The 26549-nt window shown below is 34.8% G+C and overlaps 1 protein-coding gene and 1 long non-coding RNA gene across 11 annotated transcripts in view; one reads left to right on the top strand and one right to left on the bottom strand.

Annotated features, from left to right (window-relative positions):
* Positions 1 to 26549, top strand: part of LOC125678231 (innexin unc-9-like) — a 105554-nt gene that overhangs the window by 74952 nt on the left and 4053 nt on the right. For 9 of the 10 annotated variants that reach the window (XM_048916509.2, XM_056153901.1, XM_048916505.2 and 6 more), the window contains one exon: positions 20697 to 20949. In XM_048916509.2, the coding sequence (XP_048772466.1) occupies positions 20698 to 20949 (252 nt within the window). In that variant the 5' untranslated portion in view covers position 20697. Of the gene's footprint in view, positions 1 to 12898; positions 13420 to 20696; positions 20950 to 26549 lie in introns of those variants that run through there. The other variant, XM_048916503.2, reaches the window with a different exon arrangement.
* LOC130051645 (uncharacterized) lies at positions 15812 to 18979 on the bottom strand. The gene is made up of 2 exons (XR_008799914.1): positions 16629 to 18979; positions 15812 to 16308 (listed from the first exon to the last, which is right to left on the bottom strand). It is a non-coding gene; the product is annotated as an uncharacterized LOC130051645 (long non-coding RNA).

Genomic DNA, 26549 nt, shown 5'->3' with positions numbered 1-26549 from the left:
TATTACCAACAGATATCCATCCAACATTTCAATTATATTCTTAGTGAGATCAATTCATTTTAACATCTTTCTTGTGCTATTTAATAGACTAAGAAATGAAAAAAATGTAAATTATTACAAGGACTGCATGTATGCTTGGTGTATTGCAAATTTACTAATGATTAAAACGTCTAGTTTATTCCCAGTAACAAAATAGATTCGATGTCTATTTAGAATACAGTATATGTTATATCGGTATCATAACATGCCCCCCCCCCCCCTAGTTTACACGACATCCACAAAACTATCAAGTTCCTGTACTTTTACTTGTTTATACAGCCATTCAAGGTTTTGCTTTAAAAAATATATATAGGACACAGACATGTTCCATGTGCAGCTGATATAATCATTATCAGTAATAATCATTATCAGTAAATGGAATTGGAGCACTCGCTCCATGTTTCCCGCTAGAAATCAACAACAAAAAACCATATTTTGCCAATAATTGCAAATATGAAATTACGTCATTTTGCGGGATCGCAAACGGGAGGTACTTGGCTCGATTCTCAATCCCGGTGGTCTCGTTTAACTAAAAACGTTAACTTAGATAGTGACTTTTCCTTCGCCAAGTACCCGGCATCTTGAGCGAAAATCACGTCGTTCGGATACGAACTTGAAAACGGAGGCCCTGTCTTACATTGTACACATGTAGATGAAAAAGCCCTCTCTGCTGCGGTCAGTATAAGATTGATTGATTGATTGATGTTTTCCGCCACACTCAACAATTTTTCAGTTATCTGGTGGCGTCCAGTTTTTATTGGTGGAAGAGAGAACCCAGATACAATATACCTGGGAAGAGACCACCGACCTTCCGAAAGTAAACTGGGAAACTTTCTCACTTATCGGCGCGAGCGAGATTTGAACCCACGCCGACAGAGGGAACTTATACTGCCTCGCTAGAAAGCTAGCTTTTCAGAGTCTCTCTTGATCACGCAAGTTAAGCAACGGCGAGCATGATCAGCACTTGGCTGGGTGACCGCTATACGTTACACTACCATGACCTTCAGCGCCATTCATAGGTCAAAATGTGTGTCATTTCACCTACACATGAAGCTGGTGACATCCTGATACGAGTGAAAATTCTCGAATCGGACGTGTAACAACATATATTTTCGGGGGCAGAAACTAGTGACTGTTACACATAACTCTTTCTCGTCAGAAACTAGTGCCTGTTACACATAACTCTTTCTCGTCAGAAACTAGTGACTGTTACACATAACTCTTTCTCGTCAGAAACTAGTGACTGTTACACATAACTCTTTCTCGTCAGAAACTAGTGACTGTTACACATAACTCTTTCTCGTCAGAAACTAGTGACTGTTACACATAACTCTTTCTCGTGTTTGGATTAAAATTCAAAAGTATAGTCGTATCTTGATAACATTTTCATCTTTTTTCCCTCTCGATTGGAATGATTTAAGCCTGTAGAAAAATCAATCATTTTTAATATATGTCTATTTCAGTAAATATGACGGGATTCATTTCACATAGAAGAGCTTCGGATTTCTTCATTTTCGCTTCGATATTACAGGCACTGTTATACAGGCGTGTTCAAATACAAATGCTTAAGAAAAGATAAATTGCTTTCATCGAAATAGAAGTTGTTTGATTGCGTACGACAGCCATTTATTTCAATCAACTGTCATATATAATTGTCATGAAACGGTTAACTTCATACCATTCCTTTTGAATTGCCCTTCTCTACCTCACTGAAGTACGAAACTAATTTTCCTTAATTGAAATGAAGACGTTTTTGGTGAACAGATGTTTGATATTCATAGATAACTAAACTATGAAGGTTTTCCATTGTTTGTATTTCGCCTTTATATATATATATATATATATATATATATATATATATTGATAATCATTCTTATCAAAATTAGAATTGCAAAACGCGTAGTTTGTGCAAATCATCGACGTACACTTAATCATTTCCTAAAACACGAACACGTTCATGAAACTAAAATAATGCATCTAATCAAAGGACGCGTCAGAGAAGACAATCATCTAAAACGTCTCCCTCGTGCAAACGTTCGAATAAACCAATTACATTTAAGAGGACAGTGACACAATGGAACGACTTCATATACATGTTCAAGCGTATGCTCCCAATACAGAGTAGTACTTCGTACACATGTATATTTCATACAATATCCCTTTACACGCATGCGAAATAGAGCCAAGTTCTCCTCTTTGCCATATCCATTAATCTTGTATGGCAAAACTTTTACCAAAATGAAGAAATGTAATATTTCAGTTGCATTTCAAACTTTTGTGTACAGAGTTATCGTTCTTTATGGGCAACGCAGTAATTAGAAAGAGAATACAGGGCTCAAATCCGGTCACTAAACACACGATTAATCATTGTCTAGTATTTAAGGAAAGTTAGTCAGGGAATTAAAGATGGCAGGAAGAATAAATATCCATTATTTGCCAATCAATTAAGAGGTATATTGGCGTTCTCTGCGTAAGGTCGATATGTTGTCTTGGGATGTTTGAAGAGACGCATCTCCGAAACACGACGGAAATGTGTCAAATTGATGTTAAGCATTGGAGAATAATGGACCGCGAACATTTGATTGCTTTAGTCTTATAGTGGACATAGGCTCAGTAGAAGAGCATATTTTGTCATTGAAACCACTCACGACCTGGAGTGGCGTTACTGCAGTTTTATGTTATGACATATAATTCGAGCCCTTTTAAAAGCACTGCAATCAACGTAGATGTAGACCCCCCCCCCCTCACACACATGCGCTGAAAAAGTGCATCTATATTAGAGAAATTCTAAGAATAATTACAGGGTACATAACAATGGATACTATCTGATGGTGGATTAAGAATCTATAGGGGTAGAATGAATTTGTTTCAAGGTTTTCGCGGACCTTTTTTGTAGTTTCTGAACGCTCTTAAGGTTTGTTTCTTTTCTTCGTAATCCAAAGGAATAAAGACAACCAAATGAAATATTCAATATGGGACGACAGTCGTTAACAGAGCACCATATAGAACGCGTTTATGCATAACTGATTAACATTCTCACTAAAGTACCAACATTATTTTTATTGATGTATTAAATAGCTTTTTCTTCTTCTTCCTGGTCAGCGAAGCAGCAGAGACACCACGAATTGTTTCAAAGCCTTCATTAAATCACGGTTATGATTGCATACCAGTAGATCTAATGCAGTGCATTGATTTTCTTGGCGGAAATAGCCAGCAGTACCTTTGAGAATTATTAACTCCGCAGAATCGGTAGCAATGCATCACCACTTGAAGCGAATTCAAGTGTTCAGTTTATTAAATTTGATTTAAAAGAGGGAGATATGTATATAAGAGAAACAATAGAAACACATTTTGGTTAAATTTGAGTTTAGGAACAAAAATGACATTTGGTCAGAAGTAAGAATGAAATACAGTGTATATACTGTACACGAACAACTGAAACTCAGTATCGTCGATGTCCGTGCACGTCATTGAGAGCCATGTTGTTATTGTTATAATTCTGTGTATCAAATGCAAAGTTTGCAAATGGCGTTCCATCCAAATTACGAACATTGTAAACATACTTTGCTAAGCTGGAAAAATTGTCATGAGACGATATGGAGAAAAGAGTATTATCAACTATTAACGTCTACAAAAAAATTTCAATAAAGCTTCTGAGAATCGTTCAGTGGTTGTAATTAAACGGGAACCAGTTTAATATCAGGGGTTCGTGGATCAATGTTAGTTTCAATCAGAACTTCTATCCCAGAAACAGGTGCAACTGATAAACTGACAGATATACCTCATATGCATGTCTCTCATTCAGCATTTAGGGTTCTCTGAGTTGTTCATCTTCAAAATAGAAATATAATTTGAGTGTTGTTTGTTTGGTTCCCTGCCTTCAGCTATTGTTGGCCGTATCTTTAGTTATGTTTAGTAAATATTTAAACCCCAATTCACACTCAAGATATGTCTGTTTTCCTTATTTCGAGGTGTTGAAAGAAAAATGAGGTTATTGTCGTAGTTTATGGAATTCAGGGATATTAGATAGATTTGGCTTTCGTGTCTTTGGTTCGATTATTGCGAGGCAAAGGTGGGAATTCATTTTAAAACATTTTCTCATCTAGTTGTCGACAATATTTTCGGAAAGCTAATTTCAAATAAGCAATAAAGTTTTGAAAACTTGTTTTGGCACAGCATTTCATTATTTCGTCATCCAAAATGGCATTGGTTAAAGATTACATGTATTCCTGCTTACAAGAGATGACATTTGCATGTGGTAACGAAGAGTGCATATATTTGAAGTATTTCCATCTGTCAAATGTCTTTGAAACAGTTTTTAATTGGATACGTAATCTGTGTTTTCACGTGCACATTTCTAAAATACTGTACTTGTAGTTTTCACATTTCTAAAATAATGTACATGTAGTTTTCACATTTCTAAAATACTGTATATTCAGAGAATTTTATCGCAGTTCTCGCTTTGTTGTAAAAATGATAATTAATTCATTGCTAAATAAGCATCTAGTGTTCAAGTTTTACATTAATTTAGTTTTTAGATATTTATATTTCAAATGTTTCTACCTTTGATATCTGTAATGATAGGTATTTCCTCATGAACGCGCTGCAGCTGTAAACAAATGTGCGTATGAATACAGAAATACATGTGTTTGATATATATATAGATAGATCGATCGATCGATAGATAGATAGTATATTTGTATGACTATCTTAACGGCTGGGAACTCCGACAGAAAAGAAAGCTGAATCTAAATATAAAAAAATTATTTCCTTTTTGAAAATACGCACCTCATGAAGTTTGCCGGCGTGACGCGTCGGAGTTCATACCCTCGTTTATTTTCAGAAATGAAATATATGTACAAAGTATGGCAATATATAAGTGTAATTCAAAGTTTTACTCTCGTGCATACATGTATATACATGTACATCATGGTACTGAACTTATGAAAGTTCCGTAATACTACGAGCAATGATAACTCGAGTTAACGTTCTAGGACAAGCAGTTATATCCCAGTAAATTGCGAACTTCGGCTTAATATGCGATAATTGAATAAAACAATTATTCTGTAAATTTAATTTTGATACCATGATGCATCTGCCAGGGTACCATTTAAACTAAATTTCCCAACAACAAAAAATCAATGGCAATGTCATGTCGTCTGGACGAGTTATTCGGAAGGGAAATGAATGCTCCGTGAATCGATTTTTTTCTCTTTTCCCTTTTAAAATTCAGGAAATGATTATCAGCATTTGCAACAGATATATTATGGTCTGTAAATACCGGAATCAAACTGAAAGCAACTCTTCCATTGAAATGGGAACAAAGAGCGTTCGAGGTTTTACACCTCCAACCTCAGAAGTGTAATGCAACGGTTAAGAAATATATATATATATATATATATATATATATATATATATATATATATATGGACAGAACTGATTATCCCAAGATAAGTATCAGTTTTAACACCTAACATATTCCAAGTTTACAGGAAGGTTACGAAGTTAATGAAAATTCCGAAATTCTTCATTTTTGGAGAACATTTTTTAAACTTTGAAAGATATGTTGCTTCATTGAATGTAGGACGCACCATTGCTTACCTTTAAAACTTACATACAATGTATTTTATACGCCCTGTATCAGCTGCAACTTTAATATAAAAATGGTACATAGACACACTTGTATTTGTAAGCTAAATATATGCAAAATTTCCAAAACGTATGTAATTTTCTTCTGAAAACCTGAATTTGCTATTATAAAATCGAAGTGAAAATAGGGGCCACAACAGGTCCTTATTCTAGGTGTATCGTGTCCTTTCTCGCCATATTGTGTTTTCTATACAATATGAAATCCTGTTTCTCACCGTTTTAATCACGTGACATAAAAGTAGTCAACGCCAACCCACTTGACTTTCAACCAAACTTTTAAAAGAGTTGTGGCATTCTAGGGGGTACGCTTTCTGTCTTTATAATAATTTGAAAAGAAGAAACTCACGACCAATACCAAACTTTGACTCAATCCAGATATCTTGTTTACATGTACATTATGATTAAGAAACTATGCAAGAAGTTTATTTGTGTACAATTTTTAACTGAATTATCTTTCACATAGAAATAACAGCGAAATTTAACAACAGAATCGACTATTGTAGTTGTTTGTCTACATTGTTAAGTTCCTCTATGTAACGATATACTTTGTCTGTGATTTTCACAGATGCCCATGTACGAGAACGCGTCTCAAATTTTTCTCAAAATGTTTCCAAGAATATTTCACCATGCGACTTGTCTGCCATGAAGTTGCAAAACCTTGAACAGGATAAACCTGAAAGCAAAAGTGATTTCTGTATAAGTGGGCGAAGTATTTTCAATTTTGCTTGAACAGCATTCAAAAAGAGCTAATAAACTATCCCACCTTTTCGCTCATTACAGATTTTGCAAGATTGCCGACTAGTAATACAAACCGATTCTTTTTTTCCCAAACTTGATAAGCTTTTAGGAGGAACCCTTTCTTCGTTATTTTGTGCTAACAGTTATGCTTATTTCCATCGGTAAAAGTAATCGAGTCTCAAAGATAAGCAAGCCAAATATACAAATCCCAGACTAATGAACTCTGAAAATGCGATAAGCTGTCCCGTTTAGTTATATTACAATGTGGTTCATATCCTTTCCTTCCAATTTTCCTCGTAACATTATACTCATTCCTAGGAATATAATGCCTTTGTGTTATTACATTAATCAGTAAAATCAGAATTGAGAGGACCTTACTTTGAACCCTCTAATCATTTTCAAGTTGATTTCTGAGAGATAATATTATTTTAATTATGATATTTAATTAACCTCGTTAGGAATAAAGCACCGTTTAAGAACTGTGTTGCTCCATTCCCTTCTTTTCGATGTTTGACCTCTCTCACAGAAATATTACATACAGTTATCACATCCAGTATATTATATACATTGAATCAAATCAAAATATTGCGGTCTGAAGAGTTCCTAAGTATCTCATCTCACGCACTTTCAAATCCTGAAAGACATTTTCTTAAATATATGTTAATACATATAGCATGCATGTATATAGTACATACTAGTAATGCTTTTGCTAACTGCAAAATTTGATAATGATAAATAATAAAACTAAAGTACGTTTTAGATCATAAGAGTTGTGGTTATTATATAAACTATCCCCGAGCTGCAGGGGATAACTAAGTGTCAATAACGATGATCACGACATGTGTAGAATAATATTGTATAACTCTCAAATAAGTGAAGCATTTTAGCATAATAGACCGTGCATGTAACAATGGATGCTTCATAGGGATCTAATCAAAAGAGAACCCTTTTATGACGTTGCTAAATTGTTGAATGGTCTGGAATAATGACAGAACACTGGTATGTGTTTTATGGTTTGGAATATGGTAAATCTAAGAATTTCACAATACGTTTTGTGTGCAACAAGGCCTTGACCTTAAACAAGGAAAATTTACTGAAAAAAAAAATCAATTGCTCTGTTGGAAGAAATGTGTCATGTGGTATAATATTAGTGATTGGCGCAGCAAAGGGAATGGGATCAGACATAGATTAGATCATTCTATTCCATCTTTTCCAGACGTAAAAGCGATAGGAAACTTAAGGCATCTCACGTTCTGTTCATGGGCTTGGGGATTGGATTCCCCGCGCAATATTTGAACTACTTTGTTCTCTAATATTACAGAGAGTTTATTAATTTATCAAACTTTTTACCATTCTGCTTGATTTGCGATGATGTTTAGCATATGAAGAATTGTTACTTTTATGCAGAATCTATGGTGGAAAATTGATTGGGTAGCACGCAAGAAACTTGTAAATGAAACGTGAATTAATGCATACTATAAACCTCTTCTTGCTCAATGTACATATTTGTGCATATTCCGGTATGCTACTTAAAGTAAATAAGGGAACTCTAAAATCCGCTTATGATTCTGAAATTCCAAAGTGAGTGTAAGTGCATGAACATTTACTGTACGCTTGTTGTGCATGCACAAGAAAACTATTCGAACTAGTAGAAATTAAAACACAATAACCATTGCAGTTTCGAAAACATCACTTCCTTTTCATAATATTAGCTCATCCCTGATTTAACTACTGTTGTTAATTAATATAAAGTGTTGATAGAATAAGTAAAATATGCAATTCTGTATAAAATAGTGAAAACATTGCAAAACCTTTGATTCTTGACACAACATCAGTAAAAATGTTTTCAGTGTTGTAATTCTGTGGACTATGTTGAAAGTGTTGTTCTGCTACCATTGGCTTGTACAAGAAATACTACTCCAGTAGAGAAAGAAATCATTGAACTTTTGTAAAATGATTTATTCTAGCAAGCTTAAGACCCCTACCAAATACCATTTGAGAAAAAAATCCAATGACATATTTTCTCTTACGACGAATAAAAGTTTTAATGTTTTGAATTTAAAATATAAACAATTTGCATATGTTTACTTCACATGCAAGAGCTTGTTCTCTGTATAGTCAGTTTTTAAATCGAGGTAAGCTACTGACAAACAAGTTGATGGTACAGGGGTTTCAACAGTCTCGATTGAAGTCAGCATTTTGCAAATTCTATGGTCGTTATAACGATCTAGTTCGTCAATACACCCTATCATTGGGTCAAATGCTGTCTGACGTGTTTCATACCGACTGTTAAGCCGTTCTTGGCACACTGATTTTGACTGCGGATAACTCAGTTTACCTGATCAGGATATAGGGCTTACGGCGAGTGTGACCCGTGAACAGGGGATGTTCACTCCTCCTAGGCACCTGATCCCACCTCTGGTGTGTCCAAGGGTCAAGGGTCCGTGTTTGCCCAACTATCTTTTTTGTATTGCTTGTAGGAGTTATGAGATTGATCACTGTTCGTTATCTTCACCTTGCATGAGACTCAAACTTTAACAGTCTCTCCATATGTTGAAGCTGTGCAACTTTTTTAAAAAAGACTATTCACCAATGGGACCTTTCACTATTGTCTTGTTTCAGTCCAAATGTAAAATTCGCTTTCTATACAAGTTTGCAAGTGGGAATAAAACATGAAAAAACACCCTGTGGGATTATGATCTCTCATAGAATCATGATGGTTTCTTACCTATTATCATCTTTTTTCCTAATATTCCAAATCATTTAAGAATGTACATGTACGTGCATATGTTTCAGCAAAATATAGTAAACTGTTTGTCTTACAGTATCTCGTCGTTTAGTGTACATGGTTTAGAAATATCTCAATAACACTGTTAGTGAATCCGTACTGAATCCGTGCAATGAGCTGAGTCCATACTGAATTCGTGCAATGAGCTGGATCCATACTAATGCCGTGCAATGAGCTGAGTCCATACTGATGCCGTGTAGTGAACTGAATCCATACTGAATCCGTACAATGAACTGAGTTCGTACTGATGTCATGTAATGAGCTGAGTCCATACTGACTCCGTGCAATGAGCTGTGTCCATACTGATGCCGTGTAGTGAACTGAATCCATACTGAATCCGTGCAATGAACTGAGTTCATACTGATGTCATGTAATGAGCTGAGTCCATACTGAATCCGTGCAATGAACTGTGTTCGTACTGATGTCATGTAATGAGCTGAGTCCATACTGACATGATGCACCGAGTTGAATCTGTGCTGGTGTACTGGGTTGAATCTTGTATTGAGTTGAGCCCGTATTGATGTCTTGTACTGAGTCTGTATTGATGTCTTGTCCTGAGTTGAGCCCGTATTGATGTCTTGTACTGAGTCGAGTCCTTACTGGTGTCGTGTACTGAGTTGCGTCTGTACTGATGCTTTGTAGTAAACTGAGTCCTTGTTGATAACGTGCACTGAATTGAGTCTGCAATGCTATATGATGCCGTTCACTGAGTTGCGTCCAAACTGATCTCTTGTATTGAGTCCGTAATGGTACCTTGTACTGAGTTGAGTCCTTACTGATGTCGTGCATTGAGTGGAGTCCATAATTAAGTCTTGTACTGAGTTGAGTATGCACTGATGTTTTGTATCAGATGAGTCTATACTGATGTTGTACAGTAAGTTGAGTATATACTGATGCTATGTACATTACTTAGGTGAGTCTATACTGATGTCGTACACTGAATTAAGTTCGTACTGATTCCTTATACTGAGTTGAGGGCGTATAATCATACAAAGGGAATCGAGACAAGCTCTATCTACTTTCGCTTTCCTCTCCTGATGCACTACATGTTCCTATAATTGTCATGGTAATGCAGAAACATATATGTACAACGGTATATTGTATATACAAAATTTAGCATAGGCTACGAAACAAAAAAGATTTAAAACTCAAGTTTAGCGTAAAATCGTTGGGGGAAACATGACAAGTCCTGCAGAATGAACGTCTTAGCCTTATGATAAATAGGACGTGTGTAATTTATCCTTAATTGTTGCAGTTCTGATCTTTCCATGCACGAAGCACTTCACGTACATTGACGGCTTTCAGCTCTGTAAATAGTTCATTTAATTATCATTGGTCTAACCTTTGAATATATATATAGACGGCTTAGTGATCCATTTACTACAGATTGAGTGTGGATCCCTTTGAGAGAATAGTTCTTTCATCTTCAACTAAAGAGCATGTATGTGAACGTAGTTCGTTTAAGAGTCGGGGCTTTTGCATGATACATCATGCCGAACATGTAAAACTAATCAGCTTACAAGAAACCCGAAAACCTCGAGAACTTGATGGATGAATTTATGTCCCACGTCCGACAACTACCTTACCGAACAAAGCGAATATTATGAGTGATGAAGTCAAATTAACCCGTAATCTCATTTTTGTTTCCAAGGCTTCAGATTAAAGTCACTCATTGGGTATATCAAAGGAAAAAGGTTTAATGAAAATCATGAGCACATTTCAAAAACTATTACTCCCTTATAAGAATGTTTACAATATACTGCTGAAATGTAATTACAAGAAATCTTGTAAAAGAAACCCGACTTAAGTGTTAGCCAACTGTATCTGATTTGATGTAAGGAGTGAATGTTTAGGTTGTTTGTATTATCGGGGTATATAAACACCGGGGGCAGGGAGTCGTACATGTATAATCGATTAATATACAGAAATTTCTCAGGCTTCCATTGTTTGTATATCCCTCATAGTACAAACAGCCTAGACACCTCGTCCTTATATTTATACTTTATAGAATAAAAACCATAAACATTTTATGTTCCGAATAACTTTCCATACAAAGGAGGCCCCTTTGTGACATACAATGTTCAGTAGCAGGGCCGTAAATTACATGGAGGCGGAGGAGGCAGCTGCCTCCTCCAACTTTTGAGCCAAAAAAAATTAAAATTTAAAGTTCATTAGAATTAAAAGAATGAGTTAGTCAAGTAACATCTTAGAAGGCCCTAGAATCAAGGATTTTGCACGAAACGTGTTCAGTGTGCACAAAATGTGCTCAGCGTCTGGGGGCCTGGGCGTCCCCCAGACCCCCGCCTAATTTCCTGCCTCCTCCAAATTGAAGGTTAATTTACGGCCCTGAGTAGGTACGCATACATGTCTGTTACTGCATGATGATATATATATATATATATATATATATATATATATATATATGATTGACTTAAAAAGATTGGGGACAGTACGTTTAGTTGAAAACGAATTCTTCAACATTGAATGGGAATCTAAATTTGCATTACTTACACGTTTATATTATATGTTTTAAATAAGAATGTGAAGTTAAAAACACTAGCAGACAGTGAGTATTAAGCATAAATAGGAAGTCATCCTATTCACATGCAAGCACATGCAAACAGACACACAACCGCGCACATCTGTAACGGCCATACAATTTCGTTTTCTTCAGGATGCGTCACGATACTGACAATCACAAGAATGGAAGTATTGAATACCTAGGATCACATTTATTCCTTACTGAAGATCAGCTAGCGCGGAGATTATTTTGAAATCTAATTACAGTGAACTTATTTCGTAGCTCCGTATGTTTAAACAGTGTGTACGAATTAATATAAAAATGTCAGATGTTGGCAGGTTTTCAAATTATTTTTTGACATAATAGCTCTTAAACAAAACATTGGGTTTTGTATGTATTGAGCTAAAAAAATATTTCCCATCCGTCTTCCATCTTGCATCATGAATAAATTCTTGGGAGATCGCGTGGTGGAAGCCAATCTTGATGTCGAAAAATACGATTTACTGAATCGGCTTATGATATATCAAATAGGTAATTTCTGTATGCAAATGGGACGGCTTATTAATGTGTGAATGTGGTGAAGAACAAACGAAACTGTCCTGGACACATCAATATTTTGACAATGGGAATTCTGTCGTTACATGCTCATCATTCATACAAGACACAAATACACGAAACAACTCAAAATCAAACTGCAAATATATATTGCATCAAATGAAGCTATACAGGCATTTTTGTTCATGTCTAACATTTAACATTTTATGAATAACATATAAAGGGAAAAACAGAGATGCAAATGTCAGGTAGAATTATTTCCCTCCAGAATTATACAATATATAGAAACATGTTCTCGTTTGTTGTAGGTAATAATATTTTCTCCTGACTAATTATATCTTTAGTAATTACTGAAACGAAGCTATATATGCTTTCTATTAACCAATCAAGGGTTCAGTGTCTATGATTTCAGTAGGTTCAAGAGGGTGACTGACTCTATTTTCGGGTCAATAGACGCCACTGTTAATTAGTGTTGGTGGTGCACTGCTTGCTTTCTCATCTAATTTTAAACGTAATACATCTCTCTCTCTCCAATCTTTTCGTTTTCTAATACGTCTACAATTCCCATTCCCTCCCTACAAATTTCGCCTTGTTTCACTCGCTATTCTATTTTATTCTTACATATCATAGACAGCGTATATAAACCACTTTGTGAAGTGATAATTGTCTTCGTCGCTATGGAAATTGTTCTTAACCGTTACGTTATTGTTGTGTTTTTGCTAATATTCACTACGAAATTCAATCCCTTCCAAGAAAACAAAAATGCTCTGCAGATTATCCAGTGATCGTTTGGCATTTGCTAGTCGATACAAGCATGGGACATACGACTGAATTAAGTATTGCATAGAGGCTGTCGGAGAGATATGCCGCTTGTGGAATCGTCGAATGACACGAAATCAATTATGTTTGATAGCTGGATTATGTAGTTTATTCCGACATTGGTTGACATTACAAATGTATAAAATTCCTTCTGAGATGTGACAGAATGGATATTTAATTTACCACGACATTTATCTGTGTTTTACATCGTGTGTGTGTTTTTCGCAATTCTCCCCAATTTGTGGAAGCCGTGAGATGACCTTTGTGACGTCATGACGGGGCATCATGCAGCTATTCATTCGCGAGGCATGTATGTAATATGCTATTTTTATCTTCCACTTTTTAATATACTCCAACCAATGTCTTGCTACTACTCTCTTCATCGAGAGCAAACTGCTTTTTTTTTTGTTCAGGTGCATCATATCATAACTTTCTTGAATCACTAAATGATACGATAGGAAATCTCGTACAAACATTCAACGCCATTTCCCCGTGTTATGGTTTGCAAGGAAACTCTTCCAAAACGTTCTCCCTCCATTTCAAAATGTATGTACTGATAGTTCTGCATAAAATCCTTTAGGTCTATGCATGATAATTTCCTACATAAAATTTAATAACCATACTAAAGCCTATCGCTGTAAAAAGTACAGTTTTTTAAAAATATAATTATGTCTTGAGATGGAAAACCAAATTTTAGTTTTGCTGAATAGCTCTTTACAATACGTCTGCATAATATATAGGTTGACTTGTATTATGTTTGGTAGCCTATCCGTCTTGTGGTAACCTTGATTTGATAAAAGATATTGGAAGTAGGAAACGCATAATTGAATTACCTATTGACAACTGGAAACTTTTGTTAACGAACCTATTTTTGGGAAACCTTGGAAACCTCAAAGCACGAAGAGTTCTGCATGGCATAGGAAAACAAAATGTACTTTGGTGACCAAATTGTAATCAACGCAAACAGGCATTAGAATCAAATATGCGTAATAAAACCACTACTTTTAATGATGATGCATCACTTGTCTAAAACATTCCATTTAGCAGTGTAAAGACATTTCATTTTCAAAACATCTTCTAGATTCCTGTTATACACTGCTAACCTACGGGTATTTCAATTTATTTATAAATGATTTTATATCCACTGAGAATTAATTCTTTAACCAACTTCGAGGAGGGAAGAGTGTGCCATAATTGGAACGTATGTCATTATTTCACGTATTTTCAATTCACTATTTCAAATTTGCTCGCAATTACTGGTATTATATGGCAAATGAATATAATACATGCAAACCTTTAAAACTTATAAAGATTTCACACTTACCCATTGTATCCATAGGTACATGTACGTAGGAAATTGATATGAATATGTTATGCGCATGTGCTTTGTATCTTTTAAACACTGACGAGTGTTTTTTCAGAGAGAAATAACCCTTTGCAATAAAGAAAATTATCTCGGACTAAACACCTCAAACCACGATATCTTATCTTTAAAAACTATGAAAACACACGAAGTATCTTATATGTCGATATCGTTTGAATAAAAATTCTTCAGAAACACTTCGTAAAACAACAACAAATCGCAGCAGGTAAAATACCAATCGTATCAAAAATCATATTAATCGGATTACCTCTCGACACTTCTCCCCGGTTTATTATTAAAGGCACGTGTTCACTTCGTGTGTTTTGACTCTCGCATCTCCCGAGACCGCACGTGAATTCTCTACATATTACAAATTTATGTAATTATCGGGATATACAGCATCCAGACTGAGTCGCATATTAAAGTGCAGAACATGGATTGGTAGGGGTTGTTTGTTACATAGTTGCTGCAAGGTTCTGTACTTTTTATGAGCAAACTCCCAGAAGGTTTTGAATACTTTTTGGACAAATCATAGAATGTTTGACGTCAGTTGTGTTGATAGAAAGTGTTCAGTTACTTGCAGAACTAATTAAATGCACTGGTTTTTAATTAAATTTATAATGAATTTAAACACATAACGAATACTGCAACTTGTTTCTAGATTCTACAAGCAAGCTGAGTAACACATCAGAGGTTCACGCCTAAGTGATGTGGTTGGTATCTTCGAGAATACTTTCAAAAAGGAAAAATTAAAATATAAACCTGTGTCTGTACTTTGTTTAAGTACTGAAATATTTTCAAAATTAAAAAAAAAATCATTCGAGGTCGATATAGCATTGACAAACCAGTCGGCGCAAAATGATTAATTTTGTGTCATTAGACCCAATTTTCAGAGAGAGATCTTTGATAAACTCAGAAAAGGATGATGCGTTAGAGGTGAATCATCCTACAGCGACTTGAAGCTACTTTGATACCCATCTGATATTAACTGGCTTGAAGAAAATCAATCTATTGAAGTTCTAGAGCCGACTGGGGTATTATTTCAAGACACCTACATACATGTAGACATAAATTGGTTATTCAGAGTACATTTCAAACAAGTGTTCTCAATTCTAGTAAATCCCTGTTCGCAGTAGTATTTTTATCTAAGTTGTGACAGAAATGAATTCATAATACACGCTGACGTCAGTCGACAATTTAGCAGTTTTTGAACTGGGAAAAAAATTCATTCCATCTGTCATTTCTTAGCTCTGGAAAAATGATACGATTGGTTTTTATCTTAAACCACAACGGAAATAACATCATCCTGTGATTGCGAAATATATGAAAAGAGGAGAAATTTCTGTTTGTCACAGAAATAGATTATTTATTTTTATCTATGTGTAATTCTTGATACATTTCTTCACTGCCTTGTATACTTGCATAGGCTATTTCATTTTAATTCATTTATGTTTTACACATAATAGAATATTGTATGAACTGAAATATACAGTATTACGTTTAATAAACAATTTAGAAAATCAAAAGCTACATGTAGCATGATAGTAGTGTCCATCTGAGAACCCAATAACCTATGACCTATGACGAAACAATTTACACCGCACGTTTAATCAGAACCTACAGAATCTTTTCCCCAAGACACCACGTGTTATGTAACGCTCAAATTGCGGATAAGTGATTACTGTCAAACAAATGCTAAATGAAGTGCCAGTTATTGTACTAATAAGTAACATACAAGTCCACATTTATTAGGTTAAGGGATTGATCAAAGCTATTCAAAAACTACACCAGGCATCTAAGTGGTAGCATGGTTTTCTCTTTGGTGCAATCTTCAGTCTATAAGGTAAAAGTTCTTTAATTTTCCTGTAATAATTTTATGCAACAGTTGATATCATCTTTTCAACAAATAATTACAGTCATGTGACTGAAAAATCACTACAACGTACATTTGGCAAGCACTACATTGTATTCAGTATTAATACTTTTTACTGAATGTGTAGACTGGGAGATTCTTTCGATAAAGTATATAACATGTTTAATAAATTAAACTTGCGGATGTATACATGGCTAGGACTTGCAGCCGAAGATTTTGTTTAGTTTCATTGTCGATATTCATCGGGTTAGTTTACATTTTACACAAAAAGTGCACGACTTACCGTTTCGGGAAAAAAGTATCATCTGCGTGAAGGGATAGAAGAAGCTGTGTTAAAAGATTACAATCAAACGTTTCGAAAATAATCTCAAACATTGCGCAGATAACACTCACACAGCTTTCTGCAGGTATTGTGAGCAAAACCATGTAAACAAAGCCAATTATGTCATTCAAATACAAGTCATACGGAGTCAGGTCTAGTCGTCTTGGGATTGGTGGTTTCAACCTTTACTGTGATTACGTCATATCCATGGCAAGGGGTTCTTCTTGTGTTTCTCAATACTCTGAAGTTGTGTCCAATACTTCACCAGGAAATTACACCTAGGATACTTAAAATCTATTTTAACTACTGGAATAAATATTGACAAGATCTGTTTATTTTGCGTACGAGCGCCGCGCGTGCAATCAGATTTTTTCGCAGAAAAGTTGGATAAGAAGATCAGTGCTGACAAGGTTCCACGAGGAATTGATAGACGGGCAACCTCTAAAACATCATTAACGTCAAAATTCATCGGAGATGAAAACGTGGATATGTACACATTGTTACAGATTTTGGTAGACTGGTCGTAACATTGTATCAGTGGTCTCGACTTGATTTCTATGGATATTGATACAAACTTTGGATGTAATTGCAATCGGATCTAGAATGGATAAAGTCGTCCAGCTAGGAAATGAAATAGGTGACGAGTTTTATTACTTTTAATAATTAACCTTTGTATTTTAGGACATACTCGTAATTGAATTTGACACGACAATTAGAAGAGTTAACCGTAAATCGTATACAGTCAGGAAATGAATGCAAAGTCTGGTCATTATATGGAATGAAATTATCCAATTCTGTGAAATCGTACTTTTCATATGTGGAAAGGGACGATCTAAGGTCTTAGTTAACTGAATGATTTTTGTTTTGTAGATGTTGTAGTGTTGACAAATAATTCATTTCGTAATACTGTTCCTTTGCTAGTAAACACATGCGCGTACAAAACTAGATCTGGATGTTTCTGTGCATGGTGTTAATAATGAGTAATTGAATGGTATGATATTGAGACGGAACCAGTGTCGGAGATGTGATCCATCCCTGCAAGTGGTGGCACATGGTTTCGATTACCGGTGCACATCTGTGCATTATCACAAAGTAATGTGTATGGAAGATGCTTGATTAGCACACAGTAGGACAACAAATCTTGGTAATATAATATTGAGTCGATATAAAATGGTGTAAATGTTACATTAAGTCGATATACAAAGGGTTCAAGTAGCGGAATCTGATTAACTAGTATGAAAATGTGATCATAGCATGCATGGATCCAGGAATTTTTTTTTCAAGGGGGGATCGAACTGTTGGCAAGAAAAAAAAACCCTCCAGTCCCTTTAAAATGAGCTTCTGAGCGTTATGGACCAGTGATCATTGAAACAGTACAAAAGGAAAAGGGGCGGGGTTGAAATACCCACACGACACATATTGCCATTTTATCCGATTTTTCCAATGCCAAGGAGACAAAAGATGACTAAACGTTTCAACATGTGCTGATTTTTTTTCTGGATTGTGGTGTTATTTAGTCAAAGAGACTTGTTGACAAAATCTTCGGTTTCCCTGCCTGATAAATGATATTTTTAATGATGTAGTGAAAATCTAAACTGAACTAACGTCAGTGACTTTCTGACAATGCTGTATAATACTGTCAGACAATGGTTTATATTGTCCAGAAGTTTGTTGTTGGGAAAACAGTGAAAGGTGCAAGTATTAATACGTCGAATCCCATCATGTGGTCAAACATCGAGGATAAATAAAAGTCTTACGTCAGTCACCGGTAAATATGTCAACTGTAAGAAAAGAAGGGTTTTAAACAAACATGTCCAGTATATCTTCGTTTGATAACACTTTAGCAATTATTTCATGATAGTCCATCCTCATTACTTATCGTACAGATGTAATAACTCAGTTTTTCATGCAATTTGAAATATATTTTGCAAATTCCTAAAAAAAAAAGGGGGGGTGGGTGGGTGGGTCCGGACCACCCGATCCCAACACTAAATCAGCGCATGTTACACTGTATATGCTGAAAGATTGACATCAAATGGAAATAAAAAAAAAAAGTACTTTGATTGTATTACTGTTCTCGAGATATACATGTATTTCGATGAGTTGCATATTTTATGCGCATTTAAAAAATGCAATGAAATCACATGCATTGAAAATACATGAGGGTATGAACTGCAACGCTTTACGTTGGTATACTTCACGAAGCACCAACAAAACCTCTGCCGGTGTGAAGTGTCGCAGTTCATATCCTCGTGTATTTTTTAGAAATGAAATAATTTTTTGCATTTGCAATTTGCTTTCGTTTCTGTCAGAATTTCCTTTCGGTAGAATATACGTATAGTATTATATTTATCAAGATTCATACGCGCATTGTTCACAATTGCAGTGCATTCACGAGGAAATGGCCATCATTACAATTTGTAAAGATAGGCAAAACATTGGAAATGTAAATATTTAGAATTATCTGCATTCGTCTGCCATTTGCATTAGTGTAAGATCTGATGAAGAGATACAAAGGGAAAGTCAATGGTTGAAATTGATCAAGATTAAAAATCGTAAATTACACTTAAATGGGGTCAATTATCTTGCGATGCCATGTTTTATTCATTCGGCATCCGCAAACATTGCATATATTTGTATATCTTACATGTATTGAATGAGATTAAATCCATTAATATGGATAGGAATGGCACGAGGGGAAGGGATTCTGGCTACATCCTTTGATAAAAATCTCTCGGGTTTTTATCCTCTTATCATTATTGTAAGGAAAAGTGCATATCACCTTAACAACTACTATGTTCGGATGTTTTTTTTTTTCTTTGATACATTTAGTTCCCATTTGAAATAATTCGGCCAACTGAAATACTAGCATTTTAAACCAGCTCAACCCGCCTAACCGATGCCAAAAGTCATTGATTTGCCATAGTGTACAATATCTAATGATTGATAGCAACTACGCTCTTCGTTACCAACAGGGAAATTGCAATTTTCGTGATAATTATAATTGAATTACGGTAGAGTTTTAGTGTTAACAGTTAATACACTTCGACGCGCTTTACTGCGTCAGGCGTTTATACGGTAATAATTATACATTATTTATGAAGAAACAAAGAGATTGAAATAGCACCCGCGGCGAAATCATACACTTATGGTCGTTATTGCAAGTCCATAACCTGTATCCCTATCATAAATGTATCTAAAATTGATGGCGAGGGTAGTTACTGGACGTAGGTTACGTTGAGATGTTATATATTACACACGGTTTCAGAACAATTCAATTCATTTGATAAAAGTAACGAAATCCGAGACCAGAAGTCTATATTATCTGTAGAGATATGGACGGGAAGAAAGGTATGCAAATATAAATTATATGTAGCGTTGATTTGCTCAAATGGTGCAATTGTATTATATGTAAATGATCAGCTGAAGAGATAAAGGACTGCCTGACATATCAACAGAGGAATTTTGCATGCATTTCAACTTGAAAAGCAAAATGGAGCCGCTGTTGTACATGTATAATTCCTTTATCTACCGCTGTACATCGTATTCAATGAATTTAATATTCTTTCTAAATAGAATTTACTTGTAAGCATAGATTGTAGAATACATTCACTCACAGTGAAAACTCCATGTTTGAAGTTTAACAAATTATGATTTGCTAACATATCTGTATATTGTATTTGATGTTTTAAGAAAATGACTCCACTGGTTATTTTTTCTTCTTCACCGTCTTAAAAAGTTACCTCCGACAATCGTATGTGTACTTTGTCAAAATATAAGATCGTGAGAAATGCGTTCGAAGATGGGAAATTGAATTACCTGACGAGTTTAAGTGCTTTTATTTACGAATGGTGCAAAAACGTATCAGTGACGTAATTAAGCATTGTGATGCATATCAAAATTTTGTTACCCAAGTATTTTGTAGACCTTCCCTAATGCATCACAGTGAGAGGTGAACGCATGTGCGCTTGATTCACATTTGAAGACATCAGATGCTATCAGTATTTGACCCTATTTCTCTTGTTGTAGGATGGACAGTATCATTGGGTCTGTTGGTCGAGTAGCCAATGTTAAGGTCCGGAATGATGATGATCTGGTAGACCGACTCAATCATTTCTACACCACTGGCATTCTTATCATCTTTACCGTGGTGGTCAGTGCCCGCCAGTACGTCGGCGATCCCATCCGATGCTGGTGTCCGGCAGAATTTCCGGGTACTCATGTGGACTACACAAACAATATATGCTGGATCTCAAATACTTACTACATACCGTTAGACGAGGTAACATCTCTTTAATTACAGAAATGCTGAATCATAATCCATATTTCATAGATCAAGAAAATCATGTATTTTTCATTATGTTCTTTTTAGACAGTACACCGGAATGGGGTGTATATATATATATATATATATATATATATATATATATATATCATAAGATATTCTCCTTGGAAAGCTATTCTCAAGATATTCTTATCAAGGGAGATAACTTAAATAGATCGTTAGATTCGTGTAATTTGAATGTATTATCCACCATTAGGCTAGTTCAAGTATGATCATATTGCAAGTCTTTCCAAATTGTCATGTTTATATCTAAACCACCCCAAAAATTCTACAGTAAAAGTGATATGACAGAAACTAGAATACTTATCGTGTAGTGAAGCTGTAAAGGACTGGATACAGCATTAGTTTTATCAGATTTCAAAAAAGAACGGTTGATAAAATTACATAGTTTTAATTAAAGGAGGGCTTTAATTATAAGTTGAAATATACAAAATACATATATCATCATCATGTATATGTCGATCAAACAATTTAGAGTGCTTTTTATCTACAGTATTCATTTTCTTACGCCGGTATTTTGGATAAATGTTTGTTACATGTGATTAATCATTTCTTATTTTGTGCCTCTTTACCCCGACAGTTTCAAGTGCATAACTCGGTTCTATTTATCATATTTGAAGCCATATAAAGTTTTTGACTATCCTACTTTCAGAGTATTTGGATAGGGTGCCAGTATAATAACAGTTAGAAGGATAAATTATATTAATATACATGTACCTTCATGAAAGAACTAAATTTTAAAAAAATGATTGATTTATTTGCTTACTGGAAAGGATAAACAGGGATAAAAATCGTGTACCATTTATCCAGGCCCCTTGATCTAATACTTCACTAATGAACACATTACTGAGATAATGCATAAGCATTACGACGTTACAAATTATATCGATTGGGTTCGAATTTACTATTAAAGAGTAAAGGTACAAAACTCTAAATATAGGGTACAGTACCCAAGCTAACCGATATAAAAACAATAAACCAAATGGTATAAAATTATTCTCTGTTTTCTTATATATTCACACATAATCAATTTACATTGCTACCAAAATTCATCCCGAAATTCCGTATACTTCCTAAGATATGCAGATATGAATTCGGAAAAATGCTTATTATGTTTGGTCGACTTTTAGCCAGGCTCTGGCACTATATGACTAAACAGAGTATTGGAGCATTGCGACAAGCTAATACATAGAATGTGCAGCATTATATCGTATAACATAGGTCAAAATTAGCTTCATTCCTTAAATAGATAAGACAACAAAGTATTATCAAAAACATTTATATATTTTTTTGACGGTAAAGTAAGGTACCCTGTGAAAAGAGTTTTATACCTTTACTCTTATATATAGTGATTAGGATCCCAAGCAATATAAGTGAATATGAATATTCCGACATATGAAGCTTTACTCACCTTCCAAAAAATCTCTCTCTCGGGTGTTTCTTGTCACATAATTTTTCGTTATTCTTCGTATGATTGATATTGGGGACATATATTTGTATTTATAAATTGGATGCGCTCGAGGGTTTAAATGAATGGCTTCTCCATACATTGCTTTATAAGATAATATCTCCTTGCTGTCTAAAATTATTTCTGGTAAATGTATAAAGTATCCCGAAAATTAGGTCTCTTTTTCGTATAGGTACATGTAGCTTATTGTATAATACATGTACGCTGTATTTCCTTGCACTAAGTCTATGAAAGATAAACCGTACATCAATGGTATTTTTCGTATAAGGTTTTCGGTCCATTCTGCTCCCCATAAACTTTATGGGGAGCAAAGTGGACCGAAAACCCTTGGCCAGCAAAGATGGTATATGGCATACGGTATGCCACATAGTAAAAGACATTATTTGTTACCACCGTGTTCTGATCATCAAACATAAATACATGTATATTGAAATTTACACTTTTTGAAATTTGCATATGTTTACAGACCAAAAACACAGCGAAAATGTTCATCTGTGATCAATAGCAAATGAGATTAAAGTGTGAAAAATGAAGATTGACCATTTTTACTCAATATTATAAAGTAATTTGACAAATTAAATGGTTATTTATCATTGGGTCAAATGCTGTCTGACGTGTTTCATACCGATTGTTGGACCGTTCTTGGCACACTGATTTTTACTACGGATAACTCCGTTTACCTAATCAAGATAAAAGGGCAACGGCGGGTGTGACCGGTCGACAGGGGGTGTTTATTCCTCCTAGGCACCTGATCCCATTTCTGGTGTGTCCAGGGATTCGTGTTTGCCCAACCCTCCATTAGGAGTTATGAGATTGATCACTGGTCGTTATCTTCACCTTTCACACTCGTATAACTATAGGAGCTAGACCCCCATATTAATCTAATAAACAGAACACACAGTGTTTGCTTATCATGATTATTTAAACTGAGAAATAAAGTGCGAAATCTAAATGAATGCTTAAAAGAACATATCATTAGTAGACTTAATGTAGTATGTTTGTTCGTCGTCATAGGTTAATATTTGAACGTTTTCATTTTCTCAGACACCATTGAACCAATTGTTACCACAATTGCCACGTAGAATCAATGAATTACCTTTTCTGTTGTCCCAGAGAGGGGGAATAAACTTTTTTTTTTTTTTTAATCCTTCTATTTTCTGGAATATCTTGTAGAAAAATGGCTTGCATAGTCATAAAGAGCTAGATAGCTTCTGCAAATTTTTTGAGTTTGTGGCCCCTAAACCAGAAGTTCTGATGTTAATGTGAAGTTCTATGGCTCGTACATGTATATTTGAAATAAATCTTTATACTGGACATCAAATAAAGTAAACTATAATAAGAATGATAATATTAGTAATAACACGGCATAACAATAGTGATTTATTCATATGACAATAGTGGCGGTGCACCTTTGCGACTGTGAATGACAATTATGGATCTCTCTCTCTCTCTCTCTCTCTCTCTCTGACAGGTCTTATTTATGACAACACATTATATATTTAACATGTCACTTTGGTTTAGACAGTTAGCATTTCGGTATATGAGAAATCTAAGGTTAAGACAATTAAAAACGAAGGATAAATTTCAGGATTTTCAAGTAGTTTTCAATATTTGGCATTTAAATCAATCAGAATTATATTTTTAATTTGAGATTTCAGTTTTGCCAGTAAATTACCGCTTATCTCTTTCATACTTGACACAAAGGTTTCGGTTAAACAATGCCTTGACTTTGAAACAAGGTCATTTATCATGTCAATAAAAAAACTAGTTTAAAACACTTTTATGAATTACTTTAACAATGGAGAAATTTTGGAGGGTTATACAATACACAAATGTTGATGATGACTAGAAAGTGTGACAGGACTTTAGATTAATGCCAGTTAGCCAATACTTATAATCTGTTTGTTTTAGGCCATACCTCTATAGTGAAGAGACTTACGTTTAGACAGTTTCTAGTTTCCCTGAAGCATAAGTCTCTTGTTAAAATCTCTGATAAAATGATAAGAATATTTTTCCAGACCATACATGTATTATGGAGAAACATATCAGAACAAAGGAACACCCCTTTTGATCACGAAACCTGAAGAGACTTCTGAGAGTTATAAAGATTTACTCATAACTCCCTTTGATGTGTGATATCAAGGTCTATTGCATGATAGGAAGGGATATTCGAAGATGTAAGAAGATTTATTCACCCAAGAAAAAAATCATATCAAGGGTAACAGCCGAAGGGGATATGACGTTTTGGGGGTGGTTAATTAATAATAATAATCTTCAGATTACGTTAACAATCATGCAATAAATTATGAGACCGAATCCCTATTTATTGTCAAAATGTTTCGCTTTGGAAATCTAATACCAATTAGAAGGGGGAACTGCTAAATAGGTTTCGATAAGTTGTGTAATGATTTTCATTTGTTTTTCCCCCTATATATCATATTGTAAAGTTTGAATTTTCCAGGTGGCAGTAAAAATTATCAATTATCACAACTATTTTTATTTTTACTGCTCCCCCTCCCCCGGATAAAATTAACAATATGACATATGTATAATGAATACAATCGCACTGTATCAGTTATTTACAGCTTCACAAGATAGCCAAAAATAACTTCCAATCAATGGACGGCAATGCAAAGATAATACTTTAAAACTGACAAAATGTATGACATCATAGATAGGCTTAATATAAAAAAATATCCTGCCTCTATCCGTATATTTGTCTGATCAATTTTATCATGATAGTCCTTTTCTCTGTCAAGCGTCAAAATGGAATGAAATTATGTTATGATTTATGAAACTGAATCAGATTTCATATCCCAAACGTATTCTAACGCGATGCCGGTACTACTTTCACCATCCTTTATGTAAATTTGTAAAACTGACAATTGCCATTCATCAGTTTTCCTCTAAGTCATCGTTAGACATGCAAAGAGACGCCATAAAATAACCATTTTTGGTGTTACGGAGCCCGTAATGAAGAACTTCAACAGCAAGAGATTGTATGAATCATGTTTAATGCAAGAGAAAAAAATGAGAAAAGATAAACATTTCTTTATATTCCCCTCGATTAGCCTTTTTCATTCGGGCGGCCTTGTATATTTTGATAACAGTACTCAGAACCAAACATGCGGTGTTTTTTATCGGAGTAATGACTGGAAATTCCATTAGCTTGCCCAAAACTCCAGCTAAATGTATCAAAGAAGCGCAACACCGCACACAAACACACGCATTAACAGATTGCATCTTCCACAGCAAATGCATTTGATGTTATCTGGAATTTACTTTGGATTAAGTAAAGAATATTTATAGAAATCATGCGAAAATGAATCGCATCTTCAATACTTTATTTCATCCTATATGAATCCATTGAATTAATCCCCAACCTTGATGCGAAACTAAACTGTTGTTTGAGTTCAATGCCGGATATGCTTCAAATTCTGCCCCAGTCTTCTGATATCTTAAAGGGCAGACTAGTGCAATTACGTACAGAAACGTTAAAAACTACACCACATGACTGGTTCTGAAACTGAAGCGTAGCGCAGGGTTAAAATGCTTCCTGTACAACGTAAAAACCACTCTGTAACACTATATCATTATTCCTCAAATTAACTTATCTCTTTTTATGTTATGAAGGTTTCTTTGTATTGAGAAAGAGAACCTTGTTAGAAATCGTTGATGAGTTTGGATAAGCCTTACCATTATGTAATCATTGATGAAACAGAAGTGACTTGGAACATCCAATGTCATGTAAATGCTTTGAAGTATTATGATAAATTAGATAAGATGTGACTTTTCGCACCTCAATAAACAAGGGAATAGGCTTTATGACATAAGTGAGTTTGAAAGGAGTGGTTCTCTCTCTCTCTCTCTCTCTCTCTCTCTCTCTCTCTCCGCGCGACATATTTAACATGTTTGTACTGTAAAATACAAATTTTCTGAGGAAAATACTTTGGCTTATTAAATTCATTGCAGAATTATATTTAAGATAATTAACTTTATGAAAAACGAGATGACTTCTCATCTTCTTTATCACAAACTTCCCATATATTTCTGTAGCAATATTCCATTA

This window comes from Ostrea edulis, chromosome 2, assembly GCF_947568905.1.
Source record: "Ostrea edulis chromosome 2, xbOstEdul1.1, whole genome shotgun sequence".
NCBI lineage: Eukaryota > Metazoa > Mollusca > Bivalvia > Ostreida > Ostreidae > Ostrea > Ostrea edulis.
Note: the sequence above shows the minus strand (reverse complement) of the source record. Positions and strands in the feature narration are given on the sequence as shown.